Source organism: Culicoides brevitarsis, chromosome 1 (genome assembly GCF_036172545.1).
Source record: "Culicoides brevitarsis isolate CSIRO-B50_1 chromosome 1, AGI_CSIRO_Cbre_v1, whole genome shotgun sequence".
Classification (NCBI taxonomy): Eukaryota; Metazoa; Arthropoda; class Insecta; order Diptera; family Ceratopogonidae; genus Culicoides; species Culicoides brevitarsis.
The window spans coordinates 45,580,310-45,595,829 of record NC_087085.1 but is presented as its reverse complement, the minus strand read 5'-3'; the positions used below and the strand labels follow the sequence as shown (position 1 = coordinate 45,595,829).

At 27.7% G+C, this 15,520-nt stretch overlaps 1 protein-coding gene across 1 annotated transcript in view; it reads left to right on the top strand.

The window, feature by feature from the left end:
* The window catches only part of LOC134831990 (2-amino-3-ketobutyrate coenzyme A ligase, mitochondrial), a 63,770-nt gene extending 54,078 nt beyond the window's left edge, over positions 1 to 9,692 (top strand). Inside the window, exons 2-5 of the mRNA XM_063845848.1 lie at positions 8,132 to 8,638; positions 8,819 to 8,999; positions 9,053 to 9,144; positions 9,206 to 9,692. Of these exons, the coding sequence (XP_063701918.1) occupies positions 8,134 to 8,638; positions 8,819 to 8,999; positions 9,053 to 9,144; positions 9,206 to 9,642 (1,215 nt within the window). The 5' untranslated portion in view covers positions 8,132 to 8,133 and the 3' untranslated portion in view covers positions 9,643 to 9,692. The remainder of the gene's footprint in view (positions 1 to 8,131; positions 8,639 to 8,818; positions 9,000 to 9,052; positions 9,145 to 9,205) is intronic.
* The last annotated feature ends 5,828 nt before the right edge of the window (positions 9,693 to 15,520 follow it).

Here is a 15,520-nt window from a genome sequence, read left to right as displayed (position 1 = left end):
TTCGTGACAAATTTTAGTCTGTCTGAAATCTGATCTCTCGATCATGAAATTTTATAACCTCAAAATTTTCATTTAATCTTTTTGAGGTTATTTGTTAATTTTTAGGTTAATATATTATTTTAGATTATATTTTTATTAATTTATTTAATATTTAATATTTATTAATATTTATATCTTAATATAAAATAAAATCTAATAGTAATTAAAAACTTATCAAAACATGTGAAGATGTTTACAGCGCCATCTTTAATTTCGTTTAATATTTTTTGTGATCTATTTATCGATCTCAAGATCAAAAAAAATTTTTATTTAACGAAACTAAAGATGGCGTTTAAGCATCTTTTTATATTTTGGTAGATATTCAATTATTATTAAATTTTAGTTTCAGATATTAATTTTTTATTTTAATATAAATAATAAATAAAAATCAATTTAATTTAATATATTGATCTTAAATTATATAAAACAATAAAATTCGATACATAACCTCAAAAAGATCAAATGAAAATTTTATTTTGAGGTTATGAAATTTCATGATCGAAAGATCAGAGTTCAGACAGACTAAAATTTGTCACGAAAAAGCGTTCAACATGTCAAATTCCCAAAACATAAAACTTGACATGAATAAAATATTAGCTATTTTGCCCGTGAATTTACTTTATATTGGCTTTCTGTCTTCACATTTGGTTGTCTGTCATAAACTCCGATTCATAAAAAAATTTTTTTTTTCACTTTAAAAAAATTTTTATCTTTTTTAGAATAATTAGAGCATGATTTTACAATAATGACGCGTAAACTTTTAAAACGTTCAATTGACACAAGCAGCTTCACATTACAACAATAACAATCATAATAACATGAATAATAATAAAACAAAATAATTTCTCCGAACATTTACATAAGAATGTGCAATTTTGTCGTGTTTCCATGCAAAACATGTCATATTTAGTTTCAGGTGTTCATCCTCTGTATCTCGATTCTTCAGCCGCTGGCTCGTTGTTGGTCTGTCGTCGTCTCTTGTCGCACACAATGCAGCAGTTTATTTGAATATGTAAGTAATTTTGCTGCTGTATACATTTATTTTAGAACAAAAAACGGTAATGGATGCATAATAATAAAAAGGAACAATCATATACTTTTATACGTTGGACATACAACGAAGAACAACATACATATTTATTACGGTTTGGATTTTATTGTTTTGTCTTGTCGTGTCCCTCTGTTGCTCTCTCGTATACTGCCTCTTTTATTATTTTCCGTTTTAAACGCAAAAAAACGAACACTTTTATGACTTCTTCTTATGTAAAATTAAATTGCGAATTTCTTTGAGAGGATTTAATAAATGTAAGTGGTCTTTTTTTTCTTTCTGCGAATTACATTTCATGTAAATTAGGTAATTTTCGGAAATTTCACTCTCAAGGTTGGCATGAGATAAAATACATGAGGAAACGCCTGGTTTTTCGCATCAAAGTGAATTAGGAGCAAATTTCCTGAACACGCCACAAATCTAATTTTAAACAAAAATTAATTTATTCAAACCACACTTGCTCGTGCTTTCCGATGGAAACATTTCAAATTGTAAAATCCAATCGAAATATCCACTTGTTAATTTTATTTTTCAACATCATGAATTCTAATGAAACTTTTTTTTTACTGCTATTCATTTTCATCCATTTTAGTTGCACCTGCCTTATTTCATCATTGTCTCGACATACCTTGCATCCCGCAATATTGACAGCGCGTTGCAGTACGAGTTTGTAGAGGAATTCAATTAAATTGCAGTTTCTATTGTGTTTGAAGCACATGCCAATGAATGCGAGTGTCCAATGACAAAATTGAACAAAGGAAAGGTGCAAATGAATTTCAATATATCACAAAATTGGATGTGTATTTTCGTCGTTCTTTTACGGATTGTTACAAAAAAAAAAGCGGCAGCGCATTCTTTTATGTAAACATTGTAGCAATATATAGACAATTTATTGCGAAAATAATACATTTAACAGCTGAATGAATCAATTGCTGCTAAGCAATAATCAATTAGTTGACTCCATTTAGCATGGGTCATTGATTCGCTCGATCTAATTAATTTTCGCGAAATAATTGAAAAAAAAGGTATAAAAAGTGACAATTTTATTGAAAGGACATTTTTTGTTACTTTCACGAAGACAAACTTGTTCTTCTTCTTTGTTTCTATTAATAGCTTAAATAAATAGCTTAAGAAAAAAAATTTTATACCTTTTCGATTTTTTTCGTATTTTTTTATGATGAATTTAACATTCAATTAATTCCAAAAAATTGATGAAATTTTATTACTTTAATTTAAAGACTTTTTAAAAAAAAAATAATAAAAAACAAAAAAAAAATTATTATTAAAAAATGACATCTGAGTGATAATTGCATCAATTTCCGTTTTTTAAGATGAATTTTTTTTCATGTAATTTTTTTTTAATATTTATAACTTTATTTTAAATTAAATTTAGAAATAATTAAGAAAATATTTATAACTATTGTAAAAAATTAAATATTATTATTTAATTAAATTTTATTTGTTACTAAAAAAATAATAAAAATAATTTTTATTTATGATTATCATAATTTATATTATTTATTTTTTAGTTTAAATAAAATAAAATTTTAAAATAAAAAAAATTATGATATAAATTAAAATAATTTTTATTATTTTTTTAGATATAGTAATTATTTTTAATTTATTTAAAAATAATATTTAATTTTTTAAACAAAAGTTTTATATTAAAAAATTTATATTTTTATATTAAAAAAAATTTACCTATATTATTTTCTTAATTTATGTAAAAAAAAAAATTTTTTAAATAAAAGTAATATAATCTCTTAATTAATTATAAATTTAATAAAATTACATGAAAAAACGGAAATTGATACCAATGTCACTCACATGTCATTTCAAAAAATTTTTCCGTTAAAAATTCATTAAATGATAAAAACTACCTCAATTGTTATTCAATCAATTTTCCCGCCATAACAACGGAACTTTTGTTGTAAATCGCGTCCATCGTCATCCTTTTATGTGCGAATATTACAATAAAATCACGTTTTATGTCTTAATATTGGGTGTTGTATAGCATATTTTTTATTATTATAATGCTCAAAGTTTTTTTTTATAGGACGACATGCCTCCTCGTCCCTTTCATTTTGCGCTTCGTGAAGAAAGACAATACAACGCCAATACGTGCACGATAATAAAACTAAAATTTATTATTATATTAGTTCGCAAGTACTTTACACGTAGGCACACTTACCGAAGCGAACTCAATCTCGTCACACATACCTCCGTGGAAGAGTCATTTTCCGTCGACATTGATTGAATACTTTTTTAACCAGTTATGAATTTATTTTATTAGCTTCTCATGGTTTGAGCAAAAAATGGCGAAGAAAAACGTGTCCATTTTTTTTCGTCGTCGTGCTGAAAAAACGAGATTTTTATTATTTATTTATTTTGCGTTGGCATGTGAATGTTTTTTTTTGCGTGTAAAAAAATTATTAGAGATATGAAAAGTAATGTATTATTGTCGTGATGACCCTGATGATTAATTGAACAAGAATTTTTTTCGCGTTGGTAATTAACATGAAACTTTTATCTCTCCAACCAACCATTAAAGAAGCCAAAAAACGAAAGAGTGCAAGATTTTAACGTCGAAAGGATCCCGCACTTTGTCACTTGGCGAACTTTTCTCGGTAATTTTATGGTAATTCAACCATAATAACATCGCTTCGGTCTTCACAGTACTTGACATTTGCAAGGCTTTAAAAAAAATTTAAGCTCTTAATCTTCTTACAGTATATACGGTTTTTTATAGCGCTTTCCATTACAAACGTGAAACAAACAGCAACACGTTCCTCCGTCTCTCTCCGTTCTCCGTGTCATGTCATTAAAGTTTGACTAAATGTATTGCGGGAGAAAAAAATGTTAGGGACAATTTCATAAGATAGAACGAAGCTTTTACGATGTTAATTAAAATTTGAGCGAAAAGGAAGAAATACGAAGAAAGACGAATCCGGATAAAGCAATAAAAAGGTTGTTGAGTGCATGAGTGCCAAAGGTGTTAAAATGTTATTTTACTTACCTAAGTTGTTTTTGTTGTTGTAAATTGTCAGTAAGTGGTTGACAAACAATCTCTAATAAAAAAATACGGAGAATAAAGCTTTCACAATTTTCACAGGTCAGTGAGATTTCATTTGACTAAACGATTGAAAATCCGAATTTCTCTTTGATGTCGAATTATTTTCTCGTCGCATTTCAAAGGATTAAAAAAATGAAATTTTACTTGTTTTCTTGTCCATAAACGATTTTCTGCAATGATAAAAATTCAAAATATTTTTAAATTGCTTTAACAAAAACAAAAAAAAAAAATTTGAAAATAGGTATGAAAAAAAAATATTTTGAAAAAATTCGTAATTTTAATATATTTTTTTTAACATTCAAAAGTTCTTATTTTTAATAATTAATTAAAACAAAATAAAAAATTTCAATAAGTCAATTTAATTTTTTAAAAAATTATTATTTATTTTTTTGCTTTTATTTTTTTTATTTTCAAAGAGAATTTTTTTATTTTATTTTTATTTCTTTTTACTTTTTTTAATTTTCTTTTAAATTTTCAAAAATTCATAATTTTAATTTTTTTTAAATTCATAATTATTTACCTATTTTATTTTTTTTTAATTTTCAAAAATTTATAATTTTATTTTTTCTTTAAATTTATTTTTTTTTATTTAAAGTTTTAAAAATTGAAAAAAAAAAAGTTAAAAAAAAAAATATTTTTTTTTGAAAATTTAACGAAAACTCCAAATAATTACTTCATTGAAAAACAAAGCAAATTTTATGTCATGACAACTTTTTTTTTATTTTTCAGTTAACGTTCAACCGGAACAGCAACACACACATTTTAATTATTAGGAAATAGATTTTGCAATCTACACACACACACTTTTTTGGTGAATTCTAAATTTTTGACATCTGTTGTCTGAAATTTAGTGACAAAAAGCATAAAATACAATTCACTTCATTTGCTTTATTTACTCTGCATGTCTCTCAATTTGTTTTAAAATGCGTTTATTGGAGTGGTTTTGTGAAGCGAAGCGCATCATCAACGACAAAAGCGACGATGGCGACGAATCATTCGAGGGGTAAAATGAGCGAAAAATACACACACAAAAAAGTCATGTTTAATCAGGTGTGTAATAAAATACAGCGCAAGCAACATCAGGACAGCGCGCCTCTTGTTCACTCTTTAGCAAAAGGGACAAAATGAATGATGAGAAAGCAAATTTCGCCAATTCTTAGTCGAGTGATACGAGAGGCATCAACATCATCATCATCATGCCTCGATGACAGACGATATCATAATGGCTTTATAAATATCTTTCGTTTTCGGTGAGTTGTTGAATAAATTTTGCTTTTTTCTCTTTTCTTTTTGACTTGTAAGCAGTTTTTTCCTCGTGACTGACTGAAAAACAAGGGAAACAAAAGTCATCGTTGTCGTAATATTTTTTTTTTCTTTTGCCGTCTTAGACAAAGAGAAAATCAGAAAAGTGTCGGGTAACAAGAGAATTTGTTTTTATGAAACAATGAAAATTTTCAGACACACAGAAAAAATTTTGTTTTTTGTTACAGTCTCAAGTCGATTGAATAATCAAGAAAGAAAAAAAACTGTTTTTCATATAAACGAAAAAGAAAAAAAAAGTCACTTAGACCCCTTATTTTCACTTGAACGCACAATAACCAATGAACGAATTTTCTTTTCCATTTCGCGTGATAATAAACAAAATTGAGATATTTAAATGGAAAATTGCAGCTATTATTCATTGCACGATGGAACACTATCATTACTCCTTCTGCTTCGTCTTGCAGACGTCCGAATAATCACAGGGAACGAATAAAAAATTGTTTTTCGTGCAACCGATTGCTTCTCTATCCTTGCAATACGGAAAAATAGACTTGCTCAGACGTATTAATAATACGGAAAAAAAATTTGTAAAAATCAGCTGAAAAATTTCTCACAATTTAACAACCTTGTTTTTACTCCAGACCTATTACAACGTTTATTTTATTTTGTGCAAAAGATATTTTAAATATTTCTCGTTTACTTATTTTTTGTGCAAACACAGAAGTTTTTGATGATGATATTATTGCTTGCTTTGGAAAAAGTGCAAAATGTTGCATTTAATGGTCTTAAAAGTCATGATGCGTAGTTTATATTTGCAAACAGAAACAAAACTCGGGAAGTAGTAATAATTGTATGGGAGAGAAGTTTAGCAGTAACGAGTTAAATTGTAAAATGTATTTTGTTTCAATATTTTAATGACTTGTTAAAAGAAGTTGTTTGAGGGATTAAAATTGCTTGCATTGAGGTCTTGTTAAGGAGGTTTGTAGTTTTCATTACATTTTAGTGTAAAGACCTTTTAAGTACATTTAATTAAATTGTTTTTGTTTTTAGGATGATGAGCTAAAGAAATTCAATTAGGTAAGTTTTTATTTAATTCTTATTAAAAATTTGTATTTAATTATATTTAAACAATTTTAATTAATTATTTAACATAATAAATATTCATTTATTTATTTTTAATTTAATAATTAAAAAACATAAAAATATTATATTTGAATCAATTAGAAATCAATAGATTTGAATATATTTTTATATTTTTTTAATATTTTAATATAATTTTTTTATTGAACACAGGTTAAGTTAAAATTAAATGTCAGCAAAACAAAGTTTATGATTTTTGGAGACAATGACAATGATACTACCGAATTGATTTTGCACGATGAAACAATCGAATGCGTAAAAACCATCAAATACTTGGGAATCATTATAGACGAAGAATTGAATATGAAAGAAAACCTTAATACTGTGATAAGAAATGCGGCAAAGAAGGTTGGTTTTTTAATAAGACATAGAAATAAGATCAATAGAGAAACAAAACTGATGCTTTATAAATCTATGGTTGGGTCGTACATAGACTATTATAGCTTTAATTTTGATTTTGAACAACAAGATTGATTTACATGAATTACAAAAAGTGCAAAATCAAGCATTAAGATCACTGACTGTGATATGTTGCAAAATTTTCCCTCAAATGACTTACGCTCTTTAATATTTTTTTTTTCATAAAATTCTCCTTTATAATTACTTCTCATCGGATATCGATCAAAATCTTTTGTTTATTCACAAAACGCAATTTTGTTTACAAAATTCGGAAATTTCTCGTTAAATTCCAACAAGAAATTCAATTCATTAGAATTCCATAGAAAAATTTTGTTTACTTTCAATCAAAGTTGCTTTGAAAACATGAACTTGACAATATTTTTTGTTTTGTTTACCTAACCAAACTACTTTAAACGAACGATCAATTGCGCCATTCTTTAGTCTTCCATTCTTTTGCCTCTCTCGTTTTCTCTTAAGTCGACATTCTCTCTCGACACTCTCTTATTACTTTGATTTAAACATAACTTAACTTCTGACGTTTTCGTTTTCATTTTATCAATAAGTCAAGAGAAGTCATTCAGAATAGAGCTGTTGCTTAGATAAATTAAACGAAATAATTTTCAATCAGTTAGTTTTCTGTTTCGCAACAATGCAGTCTTTGGGCAAAACAACTGTAACGGGATTATATTTCCAATGGTAAGCAAAATATTTAATTAAAATTGAAAGTGAAATTTTTGTTTCCGGGATTTGTTGCATTGACACCTGAAAAAGTAAATATTTTGAGTAAATAATTGTTGGAAATACAAATTGAGACATTTTTGTTACTTTGAGCAAATATTTGCAAGTGTCTGATAAGAAAAGTATTTCAATTGATAGCAATTTAGCAAGTTACCAAGTGAGTGAACTCTTTCGTTACGTCGACATTGTTTATGTGTGTCTTTAAAAAGTATATTAAATTAACGAGTCGATTGAGTAACACAGAGAATTTTATATCGTTGAAAGTTTTTGTCGTAGAAGAAGACGAAGAAGATAACGAGAGAAGTGCGTGCTCGTACAGATACCGGTTTGATCAAGGTCGTTCTATTTAATATTTTTAATTTAAAAAATTCTCGTTTGTTTATTTTGTCTGGTTTTTATGCTAAAAACTTCTCTCTCTCTCTCTTTTTCAGGAATGCGGAATTATTGTAGCAATGCAACCACAGCCCAGTTTCGTTCAATTCTCAAAGCACAACTCGACGAGATAAAAGCAGCTGGCACGTACAAAAGTGAACGCGTCATAACGTCGCCCCAAAACACGGAAATCCATGTGCAAGGATCTCCCAAGAAAATTCTCAACTTTTGTGCAAACAATTATTTGGGATTGTCGTCGCATCCGGAGGTAATTGGAGCAGCGAAGAAAGCTTTGGATAACTATGGCGCTGGATTGAGCTCCGTGCGGTTTATTTGCGGAACACAAACTATTCACAAAGATTTGGAAGATAAATTGTCATTTTTCCATGGAAGAGATGACACGATTTTGTATGCGAGTTGCTTTGATGCGAACGCCGGGTTGTTTGAAACGATTTTAGGACCTGAAGATGCCGTTTTGAGCGATGAGTTGAATCATGCGTCGATTATTGATGGAATTCGATTGTGCAAAGCGAAGAAAGTTAGATATACTCATAGAGACATGAAAGGTAAAATTTTTTTTTTTAATCAAAATTTGCATTTTCAAAAAATTTTAATTTTTTAATGAAAATTTTAATTTTTTTTTTCATGAAATTTTGAATTTTTTTCATAAAAATTTTAATTCATTTTAATTTTAAATTTTTCATGAAGATTTGAATTTTTTTAATAAAAATTTTATTTTTTTTCAGATTTGGAGGAAAAACTAAAATCAACAGATGCACGAATGAAATTGATCGTAACTGACGGTGTATTTTCCATGGATGGCAATATCGCTCCTTTACCACAAATTATCGAATTGGCTGTCAAATACGGAGCATTGACCTTTTTGGATGAATGTCATGCGACAGGATTCTTCGGAAAAACTGGAAAGTAAGAAAAAAAAATTTTATTAATTTTTTTTACTTCAAAATTTTCATTTTTAGAGGAACTGAAGAGTATTATGGGTTACAAGGAAAGGTCGATATCATTAATTCTACTCTTGGCAAAGCTCTTGGAGGAGCTGCGGGCGGTTATAGTGAGAATTTTCATCATTTTTTATAATTTCATGAGTTTCAAAAATTTTTTTTTCATTTTAGCAACGGGCTCTCAAGAACTCATCGACCTCTTACGAAACAAATCTCGTCCATATCTCTTCTCAAACTCCCTTCCGCCGAGTGTTGTAGCTGCGGGATCGGCTGCCATCGACATTCTTCAAAACTCCAACAAGCTAAGTGCAAAAGTTCAATCCAATACGGAACATTTTCGCAATACCATGACAAAAGCAGGCTTCAAAATTGCCGGTATGAATCATCCAATTTGCCCCGTGATGCTCGGAGATGCTAAACTTGCGACAAAATTCGCTGACGAGATGTTGAAACGAGGCATTTACGTCATTGGCTTCAGTTATCCCGTCGTTCCGAAAGGCAAGGCACGAATTCGCGTACAAATTTCCGCAGCGCATTCGACGGAAGACATCGATCGTGCTACTAATGAATTTATCACGGTAGGACGGAAGCTAAATGTGATTCCCTAAAAGAATTTCTTGAATGAAGAACTGCTTGCCATATAATAAAATAAACGTACGACAACTTTAAATTACACATTTTATTTGCAAATTGTCAACCCGATGGCAATATGTCAAGATTTTTCGCTGAATTCACAATTGCGTTATAAACTTTTCTGCCGAAAATTGTGATGGAAGTAAAATTATGTTTTATTATAATGCGAGGAGTGATAAAAGAAGGAGCAAAGGTTCGTCAGAGATGGCCCGATATCCACAGAAATGCTTTTCTTGGAAAGACATTTTTTCCACAAAAAATGATTGATTATGTTTTCCGCTCATTAGACACTCAAAAATCTGAAAATAATGAAATTCCAATTACTTCCGTCCCTGTTCAACTTTCTGCTGAATAATATGCGTCCCATATGTACCTTTTTGTCATTTTCTTACATTTTGTTCGTTGTAAAAATTGTTGTTGTTGTAATAAAAGTCACACAAAACTTTTCTTTTGTAGCATAATTGTCATTATTCCGTGCGTACATCCAAGTAGTAGCATCACAAGAGGATTCAGAGCAAAATGATGTATGACTCGTACGTGAAATTTTGAGGAAATTTATTTAAAGTTTTACGAACACAACATGTGAAAACAAGTCTCTTTTATGCGAAGACGTGTACTGTGGTTTGCGCAAAAGAAACTTTGTGTACAAGAGAAAAATCATTGCCTCCATCTCGAGTTTCATCTTCATCAGTTTGCGAAATAAAATGAAATTTGTACGGATATTATGGGATGTGCGAAAAATATATGAGGGTTGAGAGATCATTAAAAACGAAATATTCGTTAAAGGCGTTTTTAGGTGTCATTTGAGGAACGTTGATTGACGAAAGACTTCATAAAATGATCGTAAAAGAGCAAGAAAAGCTTTAAAGTTTCATTTTCATAACGAGAAAAGTCTCGTGTTTTAAATGAATTTTAAAATTTTTTGCACGTTTTTAAGTCTTTCTGTGTTAAATTTTCGAAAAAAAAATATCAAAAAATTATTTAAAATTTAATTAAAAAATTTTTTAATTTTTTTTTTTCAAAAAATTTTTTTAATTGCTTAATTTTTTTTATTTTTTTAAAATATTTTTTAATTTTTTAAAATTATTTTTTTATTTTTTAAAATTATTTTTTAATTTTTTAAAATTATTTTTTTATTTTTTAAAATTATTTTTTAATTTTTTAAAAATATTTTTTTTATTTTTTACAATTATTTTTTTATTTTTTAAAATTTTTTTTTATGTTTTAAAATTATTTTTTAATTTTTTAAAAATATTTTTTAATTTTTTAAAATTATTTTTTAATTTTTTAAAATTATTTTTTAATTTTCAAAATTGATTTTTTTAAATTTTTTTATAGAATAAATTTATTAAAACTTTTAAAATTTATAATTTTGTTCCAAAAATGAAAATTTTAAGCAAAATGTTCAAGAAGCACTCGCATAATCGAAATTACAACCTTTTTTATCTTTCAAAACCGTTTAATTTAACTTCTTTTCTTACTCCCTTATCAATTATGTTCGACAAAGGTTAATCGCTTTTCAATATCAAAACATTTACTTTCCGCTTAAAATTGCCCAAAAACAACCTGAGGCACTCTAAATACCGTTTAACTTCTCACAAAAAGCCATTTTTCATGCAAATTATTAATAAATAGTTCCCAAATTACTTTTCATATTCTTTCGATCGCCTCTTCTGAAGGAAAATCCGGACATTTTTTCGAGTTTAAAAGTGCCTGTGGCTGCGATACGATACCCTTAATTAGTAGGAGAAATTTCACATGGTAAAGAAGGAAAGTTATGATATGCCAACCTCATCCCTCGTATCAACTTCTTTCGTTGCTGTAAGACCTTGCTGTTATAAGACTTTTGTTTATTCTTCACTTATATCATTATTTAGTTAATACTTGCTTGTGCGTGTCTGTGTGTTGTTTATAAATATAATTGTGGCACAAAACTTGTACAAGTTGGATTAAAAAGTTTCGAGCTGCAGGCAGAAAGTTGAGCGAGGAGACGAAGATCTTACTTTACTTTATGCCTTCATGCAAATACGACGAGAAAACTTTTGTCGTACCTCTTTCCTGTTGTACCAATCACTTTTGTGTCGACTTTTGTATGAGAAAGTTAAAAATATGGCAGTTTTCCAAAAAAAAGTGATATATCAACTTACTTTGTACGCAATTTAAATACATGTAAAAATATGTATCGAAAAGGATCGCAAAGTTTTTGTCTGATAGCTGAAAGAAAAACAATGTCAAGTTAGTTGTTTTTTCATAAATTACAAAAGAAAAAAAATTATTAAAAAAAAATATTTTTTTGAAAAATTTAAAAATTTTGATTTTTTTTATTTTGAAAAATTATTTAATTTTTTAAAATAATTTGTGCAAGATTTTAATAAATTTTTAGAGAAACATTTTTAATTTTTTTTTAATTATTTTTGTAAAATATTTTTTTAAAAGTTTTCGAATTTTTTCATAATTTGAGAATTTGAAAATAATTTCAAAAAATTTATCAAAAAAAAATATGATTGAAAATATATTCAAACTCTTAAAATATGAAAAAAAAAAAATCCGAAACCAAATTCAAAAAAAAAAAAAAAAAATTATCGAAAAAATGTATGCCAAAAAATTAAAAATTTAATAAAAAGCAAAGAATTTCGTTAAAAATGAGACATAAAGAAAAATACACAAAACAATAGAGAAAAAACTTACCGACAAACTACTAACGAGATAATAAAACAATGTGGCGTCTCTCGTCAGTTGTGTACCAAAAATATGTAGAAATCTGATTGCGTGTTTGTAAATTTCGACAAAACAACAAATAATGATGGAAAAATTAGTCGCACTACACTGAAGATACGGAAAAATCCAAAGATAAACACAAAACCATACAAATTATTATCGTTGTCGTCGTAATATTGCTAATAATGACTCGTAGTAGTAATAACATTGTAACCCGGCTTCGAATTCGTTAAGATTCTGTTTGGGGAGCAAATTATGTGTGCAAATGAGCTTTTTCGGTTTTCTCATCGTCACTTACCCTCGTGCGTGTCATTTGCATATTATGTGACGCTAGCTTTCAATAACAGACGTGCTGCCTGAATAGATGGATGCCTGAGAATATCTGGAGAAAATGATGATATTCACTTTTCATGAATAATAAACAAAATTTTGATGTTTTTGACGTTAGCTCTCGTACAATTTATCGTATATGCGTTGTAATTATGATTATTATTGTTGTTGTGTTATGTATGGAAGAAGATAATAATTTTGTGCTGTTTAAGGTTTATTACTGCTAATTTTAGGGGTTTTATATCAGCTTCTTTGCTTTTTGAGAAAGATGTTTAATTAGAAATTTTCAACTTTTCAGCAAAATTTTAAATTTAATAAATTATATGAAGATAAGAAAATTAATTTAAAATCAAATTTCATGATTTTTTTTTAAATTAAAAAATTATTTTTTTACAATTTAATTTTATGTTAATTTAATTTAATTTATTAATTTTAATAATTTAAATTAAAAAAAAATTAAATAAATTTATTTTTTTTTATTTTTTTTAAATATTAAATTTTGATCAATTTTTTAAAAATTTCAGTTCAAATGCATGTTTTTATAATAAATTGAGTCATTTTAATGCTTACCACACATCTATTTCAGGAAATTGCGTCAAAGAGAATGCCAAATAAGCTGCAAAAACGTAACACCTCTATAAATTATTTTTCACTTTACACGCAACGAAGGCACAAGGACACACATGATGAGTGAGGCAAAAAACGTACCTAATTAAAATCATGTTACCTCCCGTTCGAAGCACTTTTCGGCGAAAAAGAGCGCGCTTCATATGTCATGGAAGGCATTATTATTATCATCATTATGACAAAAAACAAGCACATTGGGATGCCGCTTTCGCACAAAAATTATTTAAGCTCTACCTTTTAGACGTAATCTTTTTAAGTTGTCATACATGCGAAAAACTACGATCATCATCACGGGTATCCATTATTTTAATGCAAACAGCGGCGTTCTCGTCACACACACAAATAAATTACATTTGGTAAACAACAGCGGTGAGTTTTATGTTCTAATGAATATCACGTTAGTGTCTAAACTAAATGTTCGTCGTCAGCGTCGTCGAGTGTGTTTGAAATATGGCATCCGAATGGTTTCATTACCTTTCGTTTGTGCCATTGCAATCGCATGGGAAATGCAACAACGTCGTGATTTCTGTGAACGACGAAAGAGAAAAATCCCGTATCAGTGTAAAGTATCATGATATCGCACGGAAAATGATGACGATGATATATTTAGTGTGTGCGTTGCTATTTGTACAAAAGATTAAAATGGAGTGAAACATGTTAGCGTTACACGCGAATTTCAATGCAGCGACGCCAGACATACACCCAGAAGATAAATTCAATTAATTTTGTAACATTTGAAACAAAAACAAAAGGCAGGCTTAGATACGCAACGCTCTATTCTTTCATGTATGATGCGAAGTTTGTTGGATCTTACAGATAATTAAAGTTGAATATCCGACGAATTTTGTTTTTTTTTTGCTTTTCATGGAATTATACTTAAAGTATTTCGGGGAAATTGAAACAATTTGTATTGAGGTTTAATTCAGTTTTGCAGTAATTTTTGGAAAATGGGATAAATTTTTAACATGAGATTTTTTGCTATGGGGTTTAATTAACTTTTAAGTGCTTTATTTGCCAAATTTCGGTTTAATTTTCAATACAATTTATCGAAACATCATTTCTGACCGATTCTCTGAAAAACTATTTAGAGAATATCAAGTTGATTCAACTTTGATTTGTGTCATTCAACTTTCGATAAATTTCTGATTCTATTTGGCATTGTTCAAATATATTTACTGATTTGATTGTAAGTATTTCTCTCGGTATGAAATAACTTTAACAGAATATATTTTCTTTAAGGAATTTAATTGTAGATAATGTTTGAAAATTCTTATTTTATAAAATTTTATTTAAAAAAATTTTTTTTTAAATAAATTTTTATTAAATTAATTTATTATTTTTTTTTTTGAATAAAAAAGTAAATATATTTAAAAAAAATAGAGAAAGTAGTCGTCTAAAGAACAACATACTATACCGTATTTCGATGTTACATATCTACGCTTTTTTGTACTCCTCATTTTACAATTTCGTACTCCTCATGACAATTTTGCAATTTCATACACTTTCAAAACAAAACCATGTCAAAGGAATTTTTTTCAGTTTTAATTTTTTAGCAGTTTTAAGTTATAAAATGATTAAAAATGATAAATTAGAGCCCTCTGACAAATTTTTATCCATTTGGAGCAAGATTTGACAAAAATTGCTTTGACACGGTTTTTTGATTTAGTTTTTCTCTTGATTTAGTTTTTAAAACAAAACTATGTCAAAGAAAAATTTTTTTTTCAGTTTCAATTTTTTGGCAGTTTTGAGTTGCAAAATGATTAAAAATGATAAATTAGAGCCCTCTGACAAATTTTTATCCATTTAGAGCAAGATTTGACAAAAATTGCTTTGACACGGTTTTTGACACAGTTTTTGACATAGTTTTTCTCTTGATTTAGTTTTCAAAACAAAACTATGTCAAAGAAAAATTTTTTTTCAGTTTCAATTTTTTGGCAGTTTTGAGTTGTAAAATGATTAAAAATGATAAATTAGAGCCCTCTGACAAATTTTTATCCATTTAGAGCAAGATTTGACAAAAATTGCTTTGACACGGTTTTTGACACAGTTTTTGACATAGTTTTTCTCTTGATTTAGTTTTCAAAACAAAACTATGTCAAAGAAAAAAATTTTTTTCAGTTTCAATTTTTTGGCAGTTTTGAGTTGCAAAATGATTAAAAATGATAAATTAGAGCCCTC